This window comes from Mirounga leonina, unplaced genomic scaffold (assembly GCF_011800145.1).
Source record: "Mirounga leonina isolate KUSES-001 unplaced genomic scaffold, KU_Mleo_1.0 Mir_53, whole genome shotgun sequence".
Lineage (NCBI taxonomy): Eukaryota > Metazoa > Chordata > Mammalia > Carnivora > Phocidae > Mirounga > Mirounga leonina.
The window spans coordinates 101,095,765-101,111,271 of record NW_023270807.1 but is presented as its reverse complement, the minus strand read 5'-3'; the positions used below and the strand labels follow the sequence as shown (position 1 = coordinate 101,111,271).

Genomic DNA, 15,507 nt, shown 5'->3' with positions numbered 1-15,507 from the left:
AAATTTCTCTTTCTCTTCTAATTACTAATGTGAATGCATCGTGGTGCATTTTGCTTTCTAGTTCCTAAAGCACGTTCCCAACAGGAAAATCTTGTGAAGCACGTAGTTTTAAGTTCTGAAATGACACTGCTAAAGTGTAAGGAGCTAAAGCCTCCTCTCTCTGTCACCCGACCGAAGCTTGTGTGTGAGATTTTAAGACATATTGCCAGGATCCCTGTAGGTTATTTCCCCTCTCTGGGTCTCCCAGGACATAGAACAGAAGAGCCATTGCTGTTCCGTTGGTCTCAACTCTTTTGAGACCCACATATCCAGCTGCTGATCCTGCATTTGCCCTTGGAGAGCTCATGGGCCTCTCTAATTGAACATTTCCCAAACTGATGATTATCCCCTGGCCCCAACCATGACAGGGCTCGGCTCCATATGCAGGCTGGTAACCCAGAAACTTCCTTCTTCACCCCACATAGTTCCCATGGCAGATAATAAGGTGCCATGCCCTGTTGATTCTACCCTCCCAAATCTCTAGATCTCATGCACAGCTCGCCAGCCAAACGGCCACTACTTTAAGGTCGGCCATGATCAACTCCTGCCTGGATTATTATACTCACGTTTGCTGGTCCTCCTCCCAACCTCCAGTCTTCAAATCTCTAGAAGCTGGAAGGAATTCTCCAGATGCATTCCTTTTTTTTTTTTTTTTTTTGAAGATTTATTTGAGAGAGCGTTTAAGTGGTGGGAGGGGTAGGTGGAGAAGCAGATTCCCCAAGCAGGGAGCCTGACATGGGGTGAGGATCCATCCCAGGACCTCCAGATCATGGCCTGAGTCAAAGGCAGAAGCTTAACCAACTGAGCCACCCAGGCACCCCTGAGATGCATGACATTTTAGGTAGAAACTCCTTTCTTATGAAGGGCTGTCCTGGGCCTTGCAGGATGACAAGGCCCCAGGGCCTCAACACATTTAAATTCCAGGAACGCCCTTCCTTACCACTGAAACCAAAACCACTACGAGGGAATAGAGTACAACAGCACCACAACCCCCTAAACACTTCCTTGGGAATCACTAACACACAAGGATATCGCTTCACTTCCCTGCTAAGTTATTTTAATGATTTATAGCAAATCTCACTCCCTAAAATGGCCCACTGGCCGACTCTGCAATATTATTTCTATAAAGTCTTCCAAAAGAACACAAGTTATGTTCAGGTTTCAAGTTCTAGAGGAAACCCCACCTGCTTTTCCAGGTATCAGGTGAGCTCCTGAAGCTAACAGGGATGAGTAGAATCAAGCACAATGTGGTTTTTTAAATTAACCTAATTTATAGTATTGCCTCTGTGCTAGTTAATTATACCAAGTTATTTGGAATTAGAATAAAAGGTTGAGTTAGAGGTAGGCTTTAGTACTCAATATCCTGTCGTGGGAAAACAGCATGTTCAGTCCTATTTCCTTTGTTTAGGAAATGCTACTCTCTCTCTGGTCTCCAAATATGAGTGTTATGGTGAAGCTGCTCTTTTTTAAGATTTATTCATTTGAGAGTGAGAGAGAGTGAGCAAGAGCAACGGCGTGGGGAGGGATAAAAGGAGAGGGAAAAGCAGACTCCCCACTGAGCAGGGAGCCAGCCCAACGCGGGCTCGATCTCAGGACCCTGGGATCATGACCTGAGCCGAAGAGAGATGCTTAATGGAGTAAGCCACCTAGGAGCCGCTGAAGCTGCTCTGAAGAAGTTAATGTAAAACTTGTGTTAAAATTTTCAGTGTCAACAAGCAATGGAAGAACATGCAAAGTTTTGAGATCACCTCACTCGTAACTAGAGGTAGGGCACTGGAACACTGTCTTACTTACAGAGATCTAAAAAGTAGGGATGATTTCTAAGCTGTGACAGCGTTAAAAAAAAAGTCATGACTATCTTCACCACCATGCCATCCCCAAGTCCTGGTCACCTTAACCAAAACCTTCAAAGTTAAAAACAAAACAAAAACCCTCAAGTGACTTAAAAGCTGGTGGGTTTTTTTTTTTTTTTCTTTTTAAAAGATTTTATTTATTTGACAGAGGGGGAGAAAGAGCACAAGCAGGGGATGCGGCAGGGAGAGGGAGAAGCAGGCTCCCTGTTGAGCAGAGAGCCTGAAATGGGGCTTGATCCCAGGACCCTGGGACCATGACCCGAGCCCAAGGCAGACACCCAACCGAGCCACCCAGGCGCCCCATTAAAAGCTGGTGGTTTAAATCTCAGTTTTCTCATACATAAAACTAGGACCCAGATTCCCAGAGCATTTCCAGTGACACAAGTGGAGATGGTAAGGAATTTGGTGGGGGGGAGAAATCTGCATTTACACAAGAATCATGCCAGGATGTCCAGCAGCAGATCCATCTCCAGAATCACATTAGAAATGAACAGTCACTTAGACTTGAAGTTACAGGACCCTGGTTGTGTGTTCAGCTTCCATCCTATCACCATCTGGGACTCCTGGGGCTGGGTCCATTTCCTTCCTTGTAGAGCTGGGTGAAGGGTTTCTAACTCTGGTTCTAGTTACTGGTTGGGATTTCAGAGGAGGTCTGTGTGACTATCCAAAAACTGCATTTTGGGGAGTTTGAGGTCAGCCAGAGGCTTAATGAGATTCTAATTAAAGGGCTCTTGGCCTCCAAAAGGTTAAGAATCACTGATAGTTTTTTGTGCATTGTTCACTGTCCCAGGGACATTCCAAATTCCCATGATGCTCTGTGGAAAATGTTGCAAAGGATGGGTAAGTAATTAAAAGAAGAAGTTAAATGTGTGATGACTATCACACCAGTAGAGAAAAGCAATCAAAACCGAATTAAGGTGAAATTACAGAAAGAAAATCCATGGCATTTAATTAGGTTGCATTTTATTTAGATAAATGAAAATTTGCCCCCAAACAGAACTAGTAATCAAATATTGTCTCAGGGTAAAAGGAAACTGCTATGTTTGAAGCTTACACTGAAAGCTAACATTTCCAGCCCTTGACTATTTGTAGATCCAAACACCAAAGGAAAATACTGGAACATAGGATTCGTGACAGAGAGAGGCAACTCATGTGTACCATTAGCAAAATAACCTGAGGGGGAACATTTTATATTCCTCCATTACAAGAAGTGGTGAGAGTTTACAAGTCTTGCGTTCTATTGCGTTCTATTGTACATGGATCCACAGTAATGCCAAAAATAGCAAAATATAGGCACTTGCTCCAAATTCTGCAGTTTACATTTGGTTATTATGTACTTCATAAATTAACAGCAGCTTTAGAATTATAATACAGAATTCCATCTCACGCTACTGTTAATAGTATTTCCTCCGGTTAATGAAAGTGTTGCTTAACAGACAGGTACAGAGCTCGTACAGAGGTATAACCAGGGGCACATCCGGAGAGGAGTATGGAAAGCACAGTCATTGCTGGAAAACCACGTGCCAGGGCCAGAACGGCTTGGCCACAGGTGGTCCGAGAACAGCAAACAAAAACAGAACGGAGTGGGGGGACGGGATTTAAAAAAAAAAAAAAAAAATCGTTTACCACTAGACTACATGAATCTTTAATCGGTTCAAAGCGAAGCTTCCTCTTGCCACAGAGACGAAGTTAGTGTTTGGACCTATCAGGAGCCCCTTACAAGTTGCCCTCATTTACAGGGCCTCTTGGCCGATCTTTAAAAATTCACACCAGCACTTGGATTTTTTTTTTTTTTTTTTTTTGAGTCTCAAGTTGGCAAAAGATATTTAGATCAGAGGGCTTTTTTTTTTAAATTTGGGGACTTTGAAGTTTAATGATCATGAAGCTCAGATGACTGTTATATAGGAGACTAACTCCTAGAAGGATGTTAAACATTTACCAGCTATGAGGCCATACGCTGTTATCTGAGCTGTCTCTCTAATAGGGCCCTTTTTTTGGTCATCAGGTTTGTTGATCTAGGATCAAGTACTTTCTGATTCTAACAGCCTGTTTTCCGTCTGCTAAACTAGTCTTTCTAGAACATCTAGAATGCTTTAAAATCATTAACTAGCAGTCGTAATTTCAGTTTGCAAACTGAAGTTCGGAGTTTGAGTGCAATTTAAGATGCCTCTGTGGCCAAGCTATTTCTACGTGCGAAAAAGTGGGACATTACATAGGTAATCGTGGCCAAAGTCTGACAAAGTCTTTTACATACTGGCATAAATCAGAAATCATTTTGACATTTAAAAAAAATTCCAAAATCACCTGATGGACAAGGCATCTTTACTATTAAGCCTTCTTAAAAATTTCTTTCTAGATATTTCTCGTTGTTTAAAAACCAAAAACCACAAAAGAAAAGAAAATTGACCTTTTCAAGAAGACACCACCAGATGGTGGCACTGTATCAGTCCTGTCAGTCTGAAAAGCTCCTGGGTCATCTTGGCTGATGCCACTCTGCTGGGAGTTCCTCTGAACATTACCTCAAGCCGATATCCACAGGTGACACCATGTAGTGACCACGCTGGAAACTTCTACCTTATCTGCTTTTAGGACTCAGGAAACATGCCCCAGGCTTCCTAGTTATCTAATAAAACCAGCAAATCTAAGTGAAGCAAATATTTTATTTAAATCAGTTGTCAAATCACAGTTTATCCAAATGAACATAATGCAACACTGTCCTTCAAAGAGTGGGCATAAATGAGGCACAGACCCAATCCAGGACCTAGCCAAATACCATTCGTCAAGAACCTGACTTTACTTCATGCTGTGTGTGAATGTCGTCCAGCACAGAAGAGTAGAATCAAAACCTTCAAACAGCCAATTGTTTTCTTGGTAAGACGAAAAACATTTCTCACTACTTTGCCTCAGGCTTTAAGCACATTCATCTCTCCAAACAGCCTCAACAATTCAAAGAAAAGGCTTAAAGTTAATCTGCTACTGAAAAAAAACTCCCTTCCAACCCCCACTGGGCTAGAAAGAAAAATTTCACAGTAACAATGGAACATTCTGTATGTCCCCACCCCCCACCCAAAAAAAAAGCTTTTTTATTTTTAGCACACTGTGCATAATGGGAAAGTGACCAATTTTAGAGTGGTAGGAAACACGGACCCTACTCCTTAGTTGATTTTGAAGTACAAACTATAGCTTCTGATCAGGAATGTTGTCTCTAGGAGGCTGTTTTCACAGGTTACAGCTGAGGCTTCGAGCTTCCCAAGGCTTGACCACGGCTGCACGCCCCACCACGTCCTGTGCAATACAAAAGGAATGTACCATACTGCACATTTCCTTAATCGTTAAGAAAAAAAAATATACAATAGATACAGAAGGAGGGTTACTTAAAACATACATATAAATACATAAAGGAGGATACTCCAGTTTGAGAAGCAGAACTAGGTTTGGCCAACTCCAGTTCCGGGTTAAGAATTTAGGACCTTAAGTCAGAAACATTGTAATATGGTATCAAGGGACAGTAAGGGGGTGGCCCTGCGAAGAGGAAGTGTTAAATGGCTCTAGTTCCCGATGCAGCCTCAGGATTGTCAGGGTGCTCCAGAAAGGAGGTCAGTCAAGGGGCCTGTTCTTCGGCTGTGAGTCTGAAAAACACTGGTCTCGAGTCTCGTCAGCAGCGTCCGTCCATCTCCTCCTACCACTGCTCGTCTTCACACTCTGGTCTTGCAAACCCGTGCGCTGGACCTGTAGGAGGAAGGAAGAACCGAAAGTCAATCAAGTGTCTCCTCCTCCCTCGTTCAGTCCAGGAGCAGTGGAAGCCCTCAGAGCAGAATGCCGCCCCTGAGAGGGCGAGGGGGTCGGGACCCACGGCAGTTGAGGCTGGGCCACCCCACAACTTGGGGCCTGTGGCTCCCCGCACCAACATTTGGGCCCATCACACGCCCTGGGAGATTTTTAAATGCCTATTACTACTGATGGGGGCGGGGATTTTTTTTCCTAGAAAGTTATCAACTAAAATTTCAAGCTGTAGGAGGATATCAACTTACTATGGACTTCTGGTTATTAAGGAAAATTCAATAAACTGGCTAGTATGGTGCTGGGAGTACAACATGTTTCTTATGCCTTCAAGCCAAACACACACACGCACCCTTGTGCCCACGCACATGCCCCTTCATTCTCTCTGAAAGCGGGCACATAGGGGTAAAAGGAGCTCATTGTTTTCATGACACCGGTTAAGACTGAATGACAGGTCAGCGAGGAAAAAAAAGGAAGCTAGATCTTGATTATTCTTTCCCCAACTAAACGTTCTGCATAAAGTCATAATGATTCAAATTCCTGCTTCCCTAATGACAAATTTGCCATCACATGGCAAGAAAGAGGAAAAGATTGTTTTAGGAGAAAAGGAAGCTTGCTTACGTGATGTTTTAGGATCCTGTGGGTTCTGATTTTGCCGGTTCTCCCTCCTGTTTCTGAGCGTCGTCCTGTGTTTGGGTTTTGATCTCTTCTTCTGACTCGCTGTGGACTTTTCCTTCCTGAAATTCTACTTCCTGGCCACCTTCCTTCTCTTTCGGTGTTGGTCCATCTGTGTCCGGGGACTCTTTGCTTAAGCCTCCTGGGGCCCCAGCATCTTCCAGGGCTGAGTGCTGGTTCTCAGGCTCATCAACAGCATCACCTTTTTCATCTTCTTGGGATGCAGAGGGGGACTCCTCTATCCTTTCTTCTAACCCGGCACGATCACCATCTTCTAAAACAGACTCGGTCCCGGTTGTTTGTTCCTTTTCCTCAGATGGGAGAACTGCCTCTTCAAGCTGCTGGTCATTTAGGCTGGAACGTTCTACCTCAACTCTTGTGACCTTTGCTGAAGCTTCACTCACAGCTTCGGAAATGTCAGAATGGGTCTGTTCCACGGTGGTTAGTGTGGATTCTTCTTTGGCTCGTGTTCCATCTTGAGCCTGAAGCTCTTCTTCAGTCTCGGTGTGCGCTCTCACCTCCTGGGTGTCCGAGATCATCGGCTGAGCCTGTGTCTGGAAATCAGCGGCTGCTTCTTCTGTGCTTAGTAACTGGCCAACAACTGTCTGGATCACATTCTGTACAAGTTTACTGCCCTCAGTCTCAAGTTTCGAAATCTCGTTTTCAGGCTCTAAATCTTCCTTTCTTGGTTCGCTCCCCTGGACTTCCTGACACGCAGCCGGCCCGTCCTCTTCATGTGAGGATGGGCTCTGGGGGGTGGTTTCATCTCCTTCCAGATCAGCACTGACGCCTCCATCAGGAGCAGCTGCTACAGTCACTGGGATGGACTCTGGCTGAGCCTCAGTCCCCGTGGGCACCTCGACGTCCCCTGGCCGGGCAGTCAAGGCTTCTTCATCTTTTTCAGAGGATTCTTCTTCTGGAACGGACTGTGCATCTGCAGATTCCAGAGTTTCAGCGGTTTCTAAAATCTCGACAGTTTGTCCTAAGACCTTCTCCTCCACTGCTGCAGCCGATAGAGTAAAGGGCGCCTCCGAGCTCTGGACTTGAACTTCCGTGCACGCTGCTTCCTCCTGCACTAGCTGGGGAGAACTTTCTTCCCAAGCGGTGACCTCCTTTTCCCCGCCGATGACGGCCAAACTCTCTGTCTGCACCAGCTGCTTACTAAGCTCATCAGATGTGGTCACAGCTGGTTTTTGCTCAAGTTCCTCTTCGGTGGCTTGAGTTGGCTTTGCTTCCATTTCCTCCCTCTCTCCTTGAGCTTCCATCTCTCTCTCCACTGGCTCGGGAGATGGCGTAGGGCTCCGGACTTCAATACCGTCATCCTTTTGAAATTCAGGTTCTCTAGTAGCTTCCTCTTTCAGGGCAACTTCACTTGTCGCTTCCTGACTGCTGGTTGTTTCGGGGTCTGCAGACACATCGGGGCCTTCGAGAAGCGGTTTCTCTTGGCTCTCCCTGTCGGTGAATTGGCCTTCCTCTTGAATCGTGTCCGTCTTTGAAAGAATGGGTACAGTTTCCACTGGTATCTCTTTGCCCGGATGTTCTAGAACCTCTTCCATTTCTGAATGTCCTTTATTTTCTTCTTGGGATGGAAAACTAGCAGGTGCTGGAGACACCTGTTCAGGGGCAGGAACTGCCTCTGCTTCTGGGACCTGGGACGGTGTACCTGAAGCAACCTCCGTATCTTCACGCCTCTCCGGGATCTGCTCTTGCTGTGTTACATGGAGAGCTTCAAGATCTGCTACTGGGGTGCTTCCGCTGGTCTCATTGTCTGTAAGGGTTTCAGCTGAGTCAGGAGCAATAGCCTGTTCCAGGATCAATTCTGATTCTACCCCAACCAAGGTTTCAGCTTGACAAGTGGTTCTAAGCTCACTGGACTCTACACTGTCTGTGACTGGAGGAACTTTCTCAAAGCTTTCTGGGGTGGCCTGTAGGACTACTTCCCCTTGTGTCAAAGTCTCAGCTTTAGCTTCTTGTGCACGTACTTCCAACACTCCATCTGTCTCTTTCTTCAGGTCTAGCCCTTGAGAATCCTCTTCCGCTTCTTCCACCTTCTCTGGTATTTTGGCTTCTACTTCCCGCACTGTCTGAATCGTGTCTTCTGGCAGCAGTGATTCTTCTCGAACTTTTTCTGCAACTGCCTGCAGGACCTCTTGAGTCCGCCTCTCTTGGTCTTCCAGGTCTGGTACACCGCCTTCCACCTCCTGAACGGGTGTTGCTTCCTCTGTGGTGTCTGCTGGAGAGTCAGTGAGCTGAGAAACAGCTGAAACCATGTCAGCGGTCTCTTCAGCACCAGATGCTTCTGCTGCTTCTTCAGCACAAAATGCCTCTGCACCTTCTGCAGCTGTCGTGGCTTCCCAAGTTAATTCCGCCTCACTCACGACTGTGTCATCAATGGCCTCTTGACCCTCTGGCAGAGTTTTGGTAACAATGGAGGTTTCCTCTGCAAGGACTTCTTCAAATACCTCCCCAGTTAGGGGTTTGGCTTCATCTTCTGTTTCTTCAAGAGGTTCTGTCACCGAAGCAGATATCCAAGATGGCGACCTCTCTTCAACACTGGAAACAGCCCTTGCCCCGTCAAGGACAGTCACCGTCACCCCATGAGCAAGATTCGTACTGAGCTCCTCTGACACAGAAACAGCTACCTTCTGCTCAGGCTTCTCCTCACTTTTTGGGGCTTGCTGTGCTTCGGTTTTCTCCCGTTCCACTGCATCATACTCGGACAGAGGTACCACGGCCGGGACATCAGAATCATCTTCATTGACCTCTGCTTCTGCTGGCCCTGCATCTTCAACAGTGGCTTGTTCTGCTTTCCCATCTGACCTTTTCTTCCTTCGTCCGGGAATAAATTTCTTAATGGAGACCCAAGACTCCTCTTTTCCAGGCTCAACATCTGACGCTGAATGTTCTATACCAGACCCAGGTACAGAGTCTTCACTTTTCTCTTCCAGTTTGGACTTGGATTTTTTTCTTGGAGTGACTAATCTTTTAAAGGACTCCCAGGTGGAAACTCCCTCCCCTTCGGTGGGGCTTCCAGCTTGCTCAGGTGAGGAGCTTCCTGGCCCTTGATCATGTTCCTGGGAACTGGCAAGGGCAGTGTCTGGTCCTGTGTCTTTGTCTCTTCCTGCATCATCTGGTTTCTGGCTGTCTCCTCCCATTGTTTTCAGTTCCCCTTCATCATCAGATGATGATGCTTTTCTTGCTCTTTTCTTGGATGACCCCACACAAATTAAAGCTTCCCAAGATACTGAAGTATCAACTTTGCGCTTGGGTTCTTCTGGCTTCTGCTCTTCTCCATTTCCTTTGGCTTCCTCCTGCATCTCAGACGCCGCACTCTCCGTGGAAGACAAGGTGGCACTCTTGACTTTATCCAATTCATCTTCTTTATCACTTTCAGAAAGCCTTCTGACCCGTTTCTTGGGCGTCACCATCTTTTTGAAAGATGCCCAGGGAGTAACACCTTCTCTCTTCTTCTCCCCATCAGAAATAGTCCCTTCCTCGGCTTCCCCCTCCTGGTGTGCGTCCGCGATGCCTTTCTCTAGACACGTAATCTCCTCTGGTTCCTCAGGGGACGAAGCAGAGCTCTCGCCCTTCTGTTCATCTGTACTATCTGGAGACTCTGCTGCAGCTTGATGGTGCTCCCCCGACTCTTCATCCCCTCCTTCCCTTTTCCCTTTCTGTTTCTTTCCAGAAAGCTTTTTTAAGCCAGTGCTAGTAAAAAGTTTCTTTAAAGGGCTTCCTTGCACTTTCATTCTCTCTTGTGAGGGCAGCATGTCCACCTCACTCACGACGCCCTCGGGGTGTGCAGAGGGCGCTTTCTCCTCGGGGCTCAGGTCGGTTGGCTGGGCGTGGTCCCCTCCAGGGGCGCACACTTCTTTCATCTTCCCCAGCTCCTCAGCAGGTTCGGCTTTCTCGAGCTCGGCCTGTGTCTCCACCCCCTTTTCAGCCGGCAAGGGCTCTACTGTTTCTTCTCCCTCCGCCTTCTCCTCTTCTGTCTTGGTCTCTGGCATGCTAACGTGGACGTCGGCAACAATCTCTACTTTATCATCAAACACTTCTGTTGCTAAGGGGGCGGGTTTCTCTTTGGGGGGTCCCAGCGCTTGATCTTCAGAGGGCAGCTCGACTTTTTCATATTCCACTGACAGTCTGGCAGCGTTAACACTCTCGGTGATCTCCTGTGGGTGCGCTTGCTCAGGAGCATCCACTTTCTCAGAGGCGGCGTCTGTCTTTTCCTGTTCTTGCGTGTCTACTTTTTCTGGCTCTGGGTCCTTTTTCTTCTCTGAAGCCTCCAGCTTCTCCTCCTTAGGCTTCCTGAAACTGGTCTTTTTTCTCCAGCCAGCCCACCCTTGAGTGAAGAATTTTTTGAAGGGTGACGCTGTTTCACTGGCCACCGGACTAGTTGGAGAGTCTGGAGATTTGGTAGGTTCTTTCTGTTTTTCCTCCCCTTCCTCTTGGTGTTCCTCTGCTGCTTGACCAGACTCAGCCTGAAGAGAAATCTCCGTGTTGCTTTGCTCACGCGTAAGGGTTTCTTGGGGTTTCTCTGTGGATTGTTTTAGTTCACTTTCTTTGGCTGTTGCTTCTCCGGTCTCCTGGCTGGGCTCCTGGTGGTCACCAGCCCCGTCTGCTGCTCCCGCTCCTTCACCTTCATCTTTTTTGACAGTGAGTAGCTGCACAGTGTCAGACTTCTCGGTCTTATCCTTTTTTACAGTGAATTTAAAGCCAACAAACTTAAACACCTTCTTAAATCCAACATCATTAGCCTGGGACTCAGTAGGTTGTATCAGCTCTTCTAAATTGCTTTCTGAAGATGGAATCTGGTCGATGATTTCAGGCATTTCCTCCTGCCCATCCTTTGCCATGTCTTGAACAACCACGGAGCCAGCAGCTGTCGCTTTATCTGAGGCTCTTTCACTCACATCTTCAGACTCTCTCTGTCCAACTATTAACAGAAAAAGGAGAGCGGTGGAGAAGAATAAAATTATTACAGTTCAGAAAAATTACATATGTAAAAACCATAACCAAGTAATACTTTCTTTAATGTCAGGCAATTTCATGATAGGGTAACAGTCTTCTCAGGATTTGTAAATCTCAGTCCATGAGGCAGTGTCTACTTCTTTCAAATGACCTTTAAAAATTCAGGTTTAAAGATACTACTCTGCTCCTTCTGTTCCCTGTGAAGGAAAAGTCAATACGCTCAAGTACCAGAATACTAGTTACATGTAAGTAGCTGCAACATCACTAAACTAGGGCAAGCAGATGGTGTAGGTTCTGCTGCAACGGAAAATGGAATCAATCATCACACCTGTGATCCAGAATCCAACCCGTTTTAGAGAAATAAGCTAACTAACAACAAAAGAATCTAGACGAATCTAAAGGAGGGGCATTCTACGTGACAACTAGCTGGTAGTCTCTTTAACAAGTCCCAAAAAACGGACCGGAGCTGCATGGGGAAATTCCGGACTGGGGTAGGGAAAGTACAAGGAACAATTCATCCTGACCGATAGGAGGTGCTCAGAAGTGTAACACAGAAACTTGAAGAACTGTTATGTTGTACAACTGAAACTAATGTAATGTTGTAGGTGAACTATACTCAAATAAAAAATACAAAATAAAAAAAAAGGTGGTGCTCAAAAGCTGAGAGAGGAATATCAGAGGGAGACAGGAAGTCAGCTTGAAGGGGCCTCCTGCTGGACAAACACTGAAGCATAAGAAGAATAATGACAAGGATGGGGTTACAAAACACTGAACAAAAAAAGAATCCATGGATCAAGGGTGATACTAAGAAAGTAAACAGGGAACAGGGAATACTACTTCTTCATAAAAAGTGCCGATCAATAAATTTATATATAATTTCCACTTTGATCTATAGTCACTCATTAGAATTTCAAAATTCTACTGCATCAAGATTCACATTATTCAGGACAAGAGTTAACAAAAATGTTTCTTTTATAGCCACTTACATATAGGCTCCTCTCAGACCATGGTAAACAGCTGTTCAGCTGTGAAAATGTGGAGCATTATGGTCTTTGAAGATGTATTTTTGTCATTCATCAAGTACGATCCACTTACATGAAATAACTTAAGTGGATTTTCTTTTATAGTTATTTGGGGAAGAGAAAGCCATGTTTTTAATTCAGTTCGTCAGTAGGATCAATTGAGCTGGACTTTTTCAATTGCTTAGAAAAGTAAAAAATCATTTCTCATTATGTTCAACATAAAATAATATGCAACACTGTTTCATGGCAAGTGTGGTTACGAGAAGTTTTACTGTTTTGAATGTGGCTGTGACTGAATAAATGTGGAACTAGTCATACCACCATTAAAAACCAGCCATTCAGAACCAAACCAAACAAAAAAAGACAGGAGTTAGGGGAGAAGTTTTTATATAGAAAGGACTGGAACGCAGAGCAAGGAAGTTGTCTGATTTGCGATAACTTAAATGGTCATCTTATTTGAAAAAACTCAGTTGTCTGTTTGTCATCAGATTAAGAAAACTGCTCTTTACCAGTATCTTTGTAGTAACTCATTCAGTCAAAAATGCAGAAATGCTAAAACCATTGGGTGAAAAGTTCTCAGGAAACCTACAGTTTTAGAGTATGGACACACAGATCAAAAGGAAAACCTTCCTTTACAGTGGAGAAATCTGGCACGTACTGCCTTAAACATCCCCAATAATGGAATAAAACTATCATTGTGCTTTTTGATGTGAGGCACTGAGAAGGCCAATAAATCACTTATAGCACCCCTGCCAAAAATGCTTAACTAACTGTGAGGAAACAATCAGGTAAATCAATGAAGGATATTCAGTACAACAACTAGCTTGGCTGGATATGTCAATGTCATAATGGACAAAAATCAAACAAAAACCCAAGTAGACTGTGTGCAAGTAACTTTCAAATAGTTTAAGGAGAGAGACTGTGCTAGAATCTCAATAACTGGTGAATTAGGTCAAGGGTATATGACTATATTCGTCTATAGTTTTGAAATTTAAAAAATCATTGAGGGTTTAAACAAGCAAATCAATGAGATTTAACAAAGGGAGGGAGATACTGTGCTAAATTAATAAATTTAAGAAGCATAACAATAAGACATACTGGGCATATGTGGTCCCAGATTTGGTTATTAGTTAGGGCAAACTAGTCAAAGGACACTTTCCGCTTTTTTGGGGAAAATGTGTGAGTGATTATGATTTAGGATTAGATGAGATGAGCTTTTCCTAAGAGAAAAGAGTTGAAATTTGACTTAAAAAAAGAGAAGGTTACCAAACAGTATATATAGTATGAATCCATTTTGGTTTACACCCCCCACACCACACCCACCCTTCCCCACCCCCTGGCACAAACACACCCCTCACATGATCTCTGGGGGATAGACTGTGATTTTTTAAAAAATATTTTTAAAGATTTATTTATTTCAGAGAGAGAGTAAGTGAGCACAAGTGGGCAGAAGGGGAGAGGAAGAGGGAATGATCTCAAGCAGACTCCCCACAGAGCATGGAGCCCAATGCAAGGCTCAATTCCACCACCCCGAGATCAGGACCTGAGCCAAAAGCAAGAGTTGGATGCCCAACCAACTGAGCCACCCAGACGCCCCTGTGATATTTTAGTTTTGCATCTATGAATTTTCTAATTTTCTCTAAGTCAATTAAAATGATCATAGAAAAGGTCTTAATACAATTATAATTATATACTTAATACCCACAGCATAAAATGAAGCTTAATAACTATAAATAGTATCCATACCAATACTTAGAATGTATCCATAAATATATGAAATACAGATATATCTGGAAATACATATACAACATGATCCTCATGGACTCTCACAGTCAGCTTGAGATTCTCGCTCCCTCTCCCTTTGCCCCTCCCCCGGCTCAATCGCGTGCTCTCTCTCTCCCCCAATAAATAATTTGAAATATTTTTGTTAATTTCCCCAATCATAAAAGTACATTCATGGAAAAAACTTTCCCCAAACCTTTTTAATGTAACACAAGAGATGTGACTTTTTTAAAAAGATTTTTATTTATTTGACGGAGCAGGGGGGGAGAGAGAGCACAAGCAGGGGGAGCGGCAGGGAGAGGGAGAAACAGGCTCCCAGCTGAGCAGAGAGACCAACGTGGGGCTCCATCCCAGGACCCTGGGATCATGACCTGAACCCAAGGCAGACGCTTAACCGACTGAGCCACCCAGGCGCCCAGAGACGTGACTTTTTTTAAAAGGTGTACAATACCACTGAAACTAGAGAAAAAAGTCAAACCCCAATAATAAACTCCATGCTAGTACAATTTTACTAAAAATGTACACAAATATTGGGGCGCCTGGGTGGCTCAGCTGGCTAAGCAGCTGCCTTCGCTTGGGTGCTCTCTCTCGGTGTTAAATAAATAAATAAAATCTTCTTTAAAAAAATGTACACAAATATAAATTAAATTTCCTGCTGGCAAGCATGAGAGAAAAACAAACACTCATTAACTAACCTTTCTAAAATTCACTGCAAAATGCAGAGACATTTTGCTAACATAGTGGGAGAAAACAGGTGTCAAACACACCATTTTCCTCCCCCTTTTCCCTCCATGCTCCCAAATCTGTTTCAATCTGAAACACGTTTTCTGAAATTCTGGGATGACTGGAGGAATGTTTACAGTCACAACTAGAGGGACAAAAACAAACAGCCGCCAACTGGCCCAACAAAACGGCTACTGACAGCTCCAGCTAGCCTTCCAAAACTGAGACCGTCTCTTTAGCACAGCATGGTATATGGGCTGAACACTTTTCTGCAAGAGGGACATAGGATCACAAGAAAAAACAGGTTAAATCCTAACTGGTCAACCCACCGGTCTGCAGTCTCTATTGCCCAAGTCATCCTAGGAGCTAGCCTTCTGCGCGCTCAGAGTGGCCCTCCAAGCCCACCCGCCCGCCGCGTCCCCCCGCGGTCCGCCGCTGGGGGGCGCGCTACTCACAGCAAAGGTTACTCCACCAGGGCATCACGCGCCGCCAGCCGGCAGAGCAGCGCTCCAGGGGCCGGGGAGCCCCAAGCTGCTTCTCCCAGCTGCCCCATCGCGGAATGGGCACTGGTGCCGCGGACGAGGGTGCCCCCTGGGGGCCACCGCGTGCGTCACAGAGGGCACAGCCTCCTCGTGGCCCAGGGGCCCAGCGCTCTGGCCTCA

The 15,507-nt window shown here is 45.2% G+C and overlaps 1 protein-coding gene across 3 annotated transcripts in view; it reads right to left on the bottom strand.

Annotated features, from left to right (window-relative positions):
* Positions 1-2,838: 2,838 nt before the first annotated feature.
* Positions 2,839-15,507, bottom strand: part of AKAP12 (A-kinase anchoring protein 12) — a 93,631-nt gene continuing 80,962 nt past the window's right edge. For all 3 annotated transcript variants that reach the window (XM_034991009.1, XM_034991010.1, XM_034991011.1), the window contains 2 exons: positions 6,294-11,283; positions 2,839-5,621 (listed from right to left, as the gene is read on the bottom strand). In XM_034991009.1, coding sequence (XP_034846900.1) covers positions 6,302-11,283 — 4,982 coding nt within the window. In that variant the 3' untranslated portion in view covers positions 2,839-5,621; positions 6,294-6,301. The remainder of the gene's footprint in view (positions 5,622-6,293; positions 11,284-15,507) is intronic.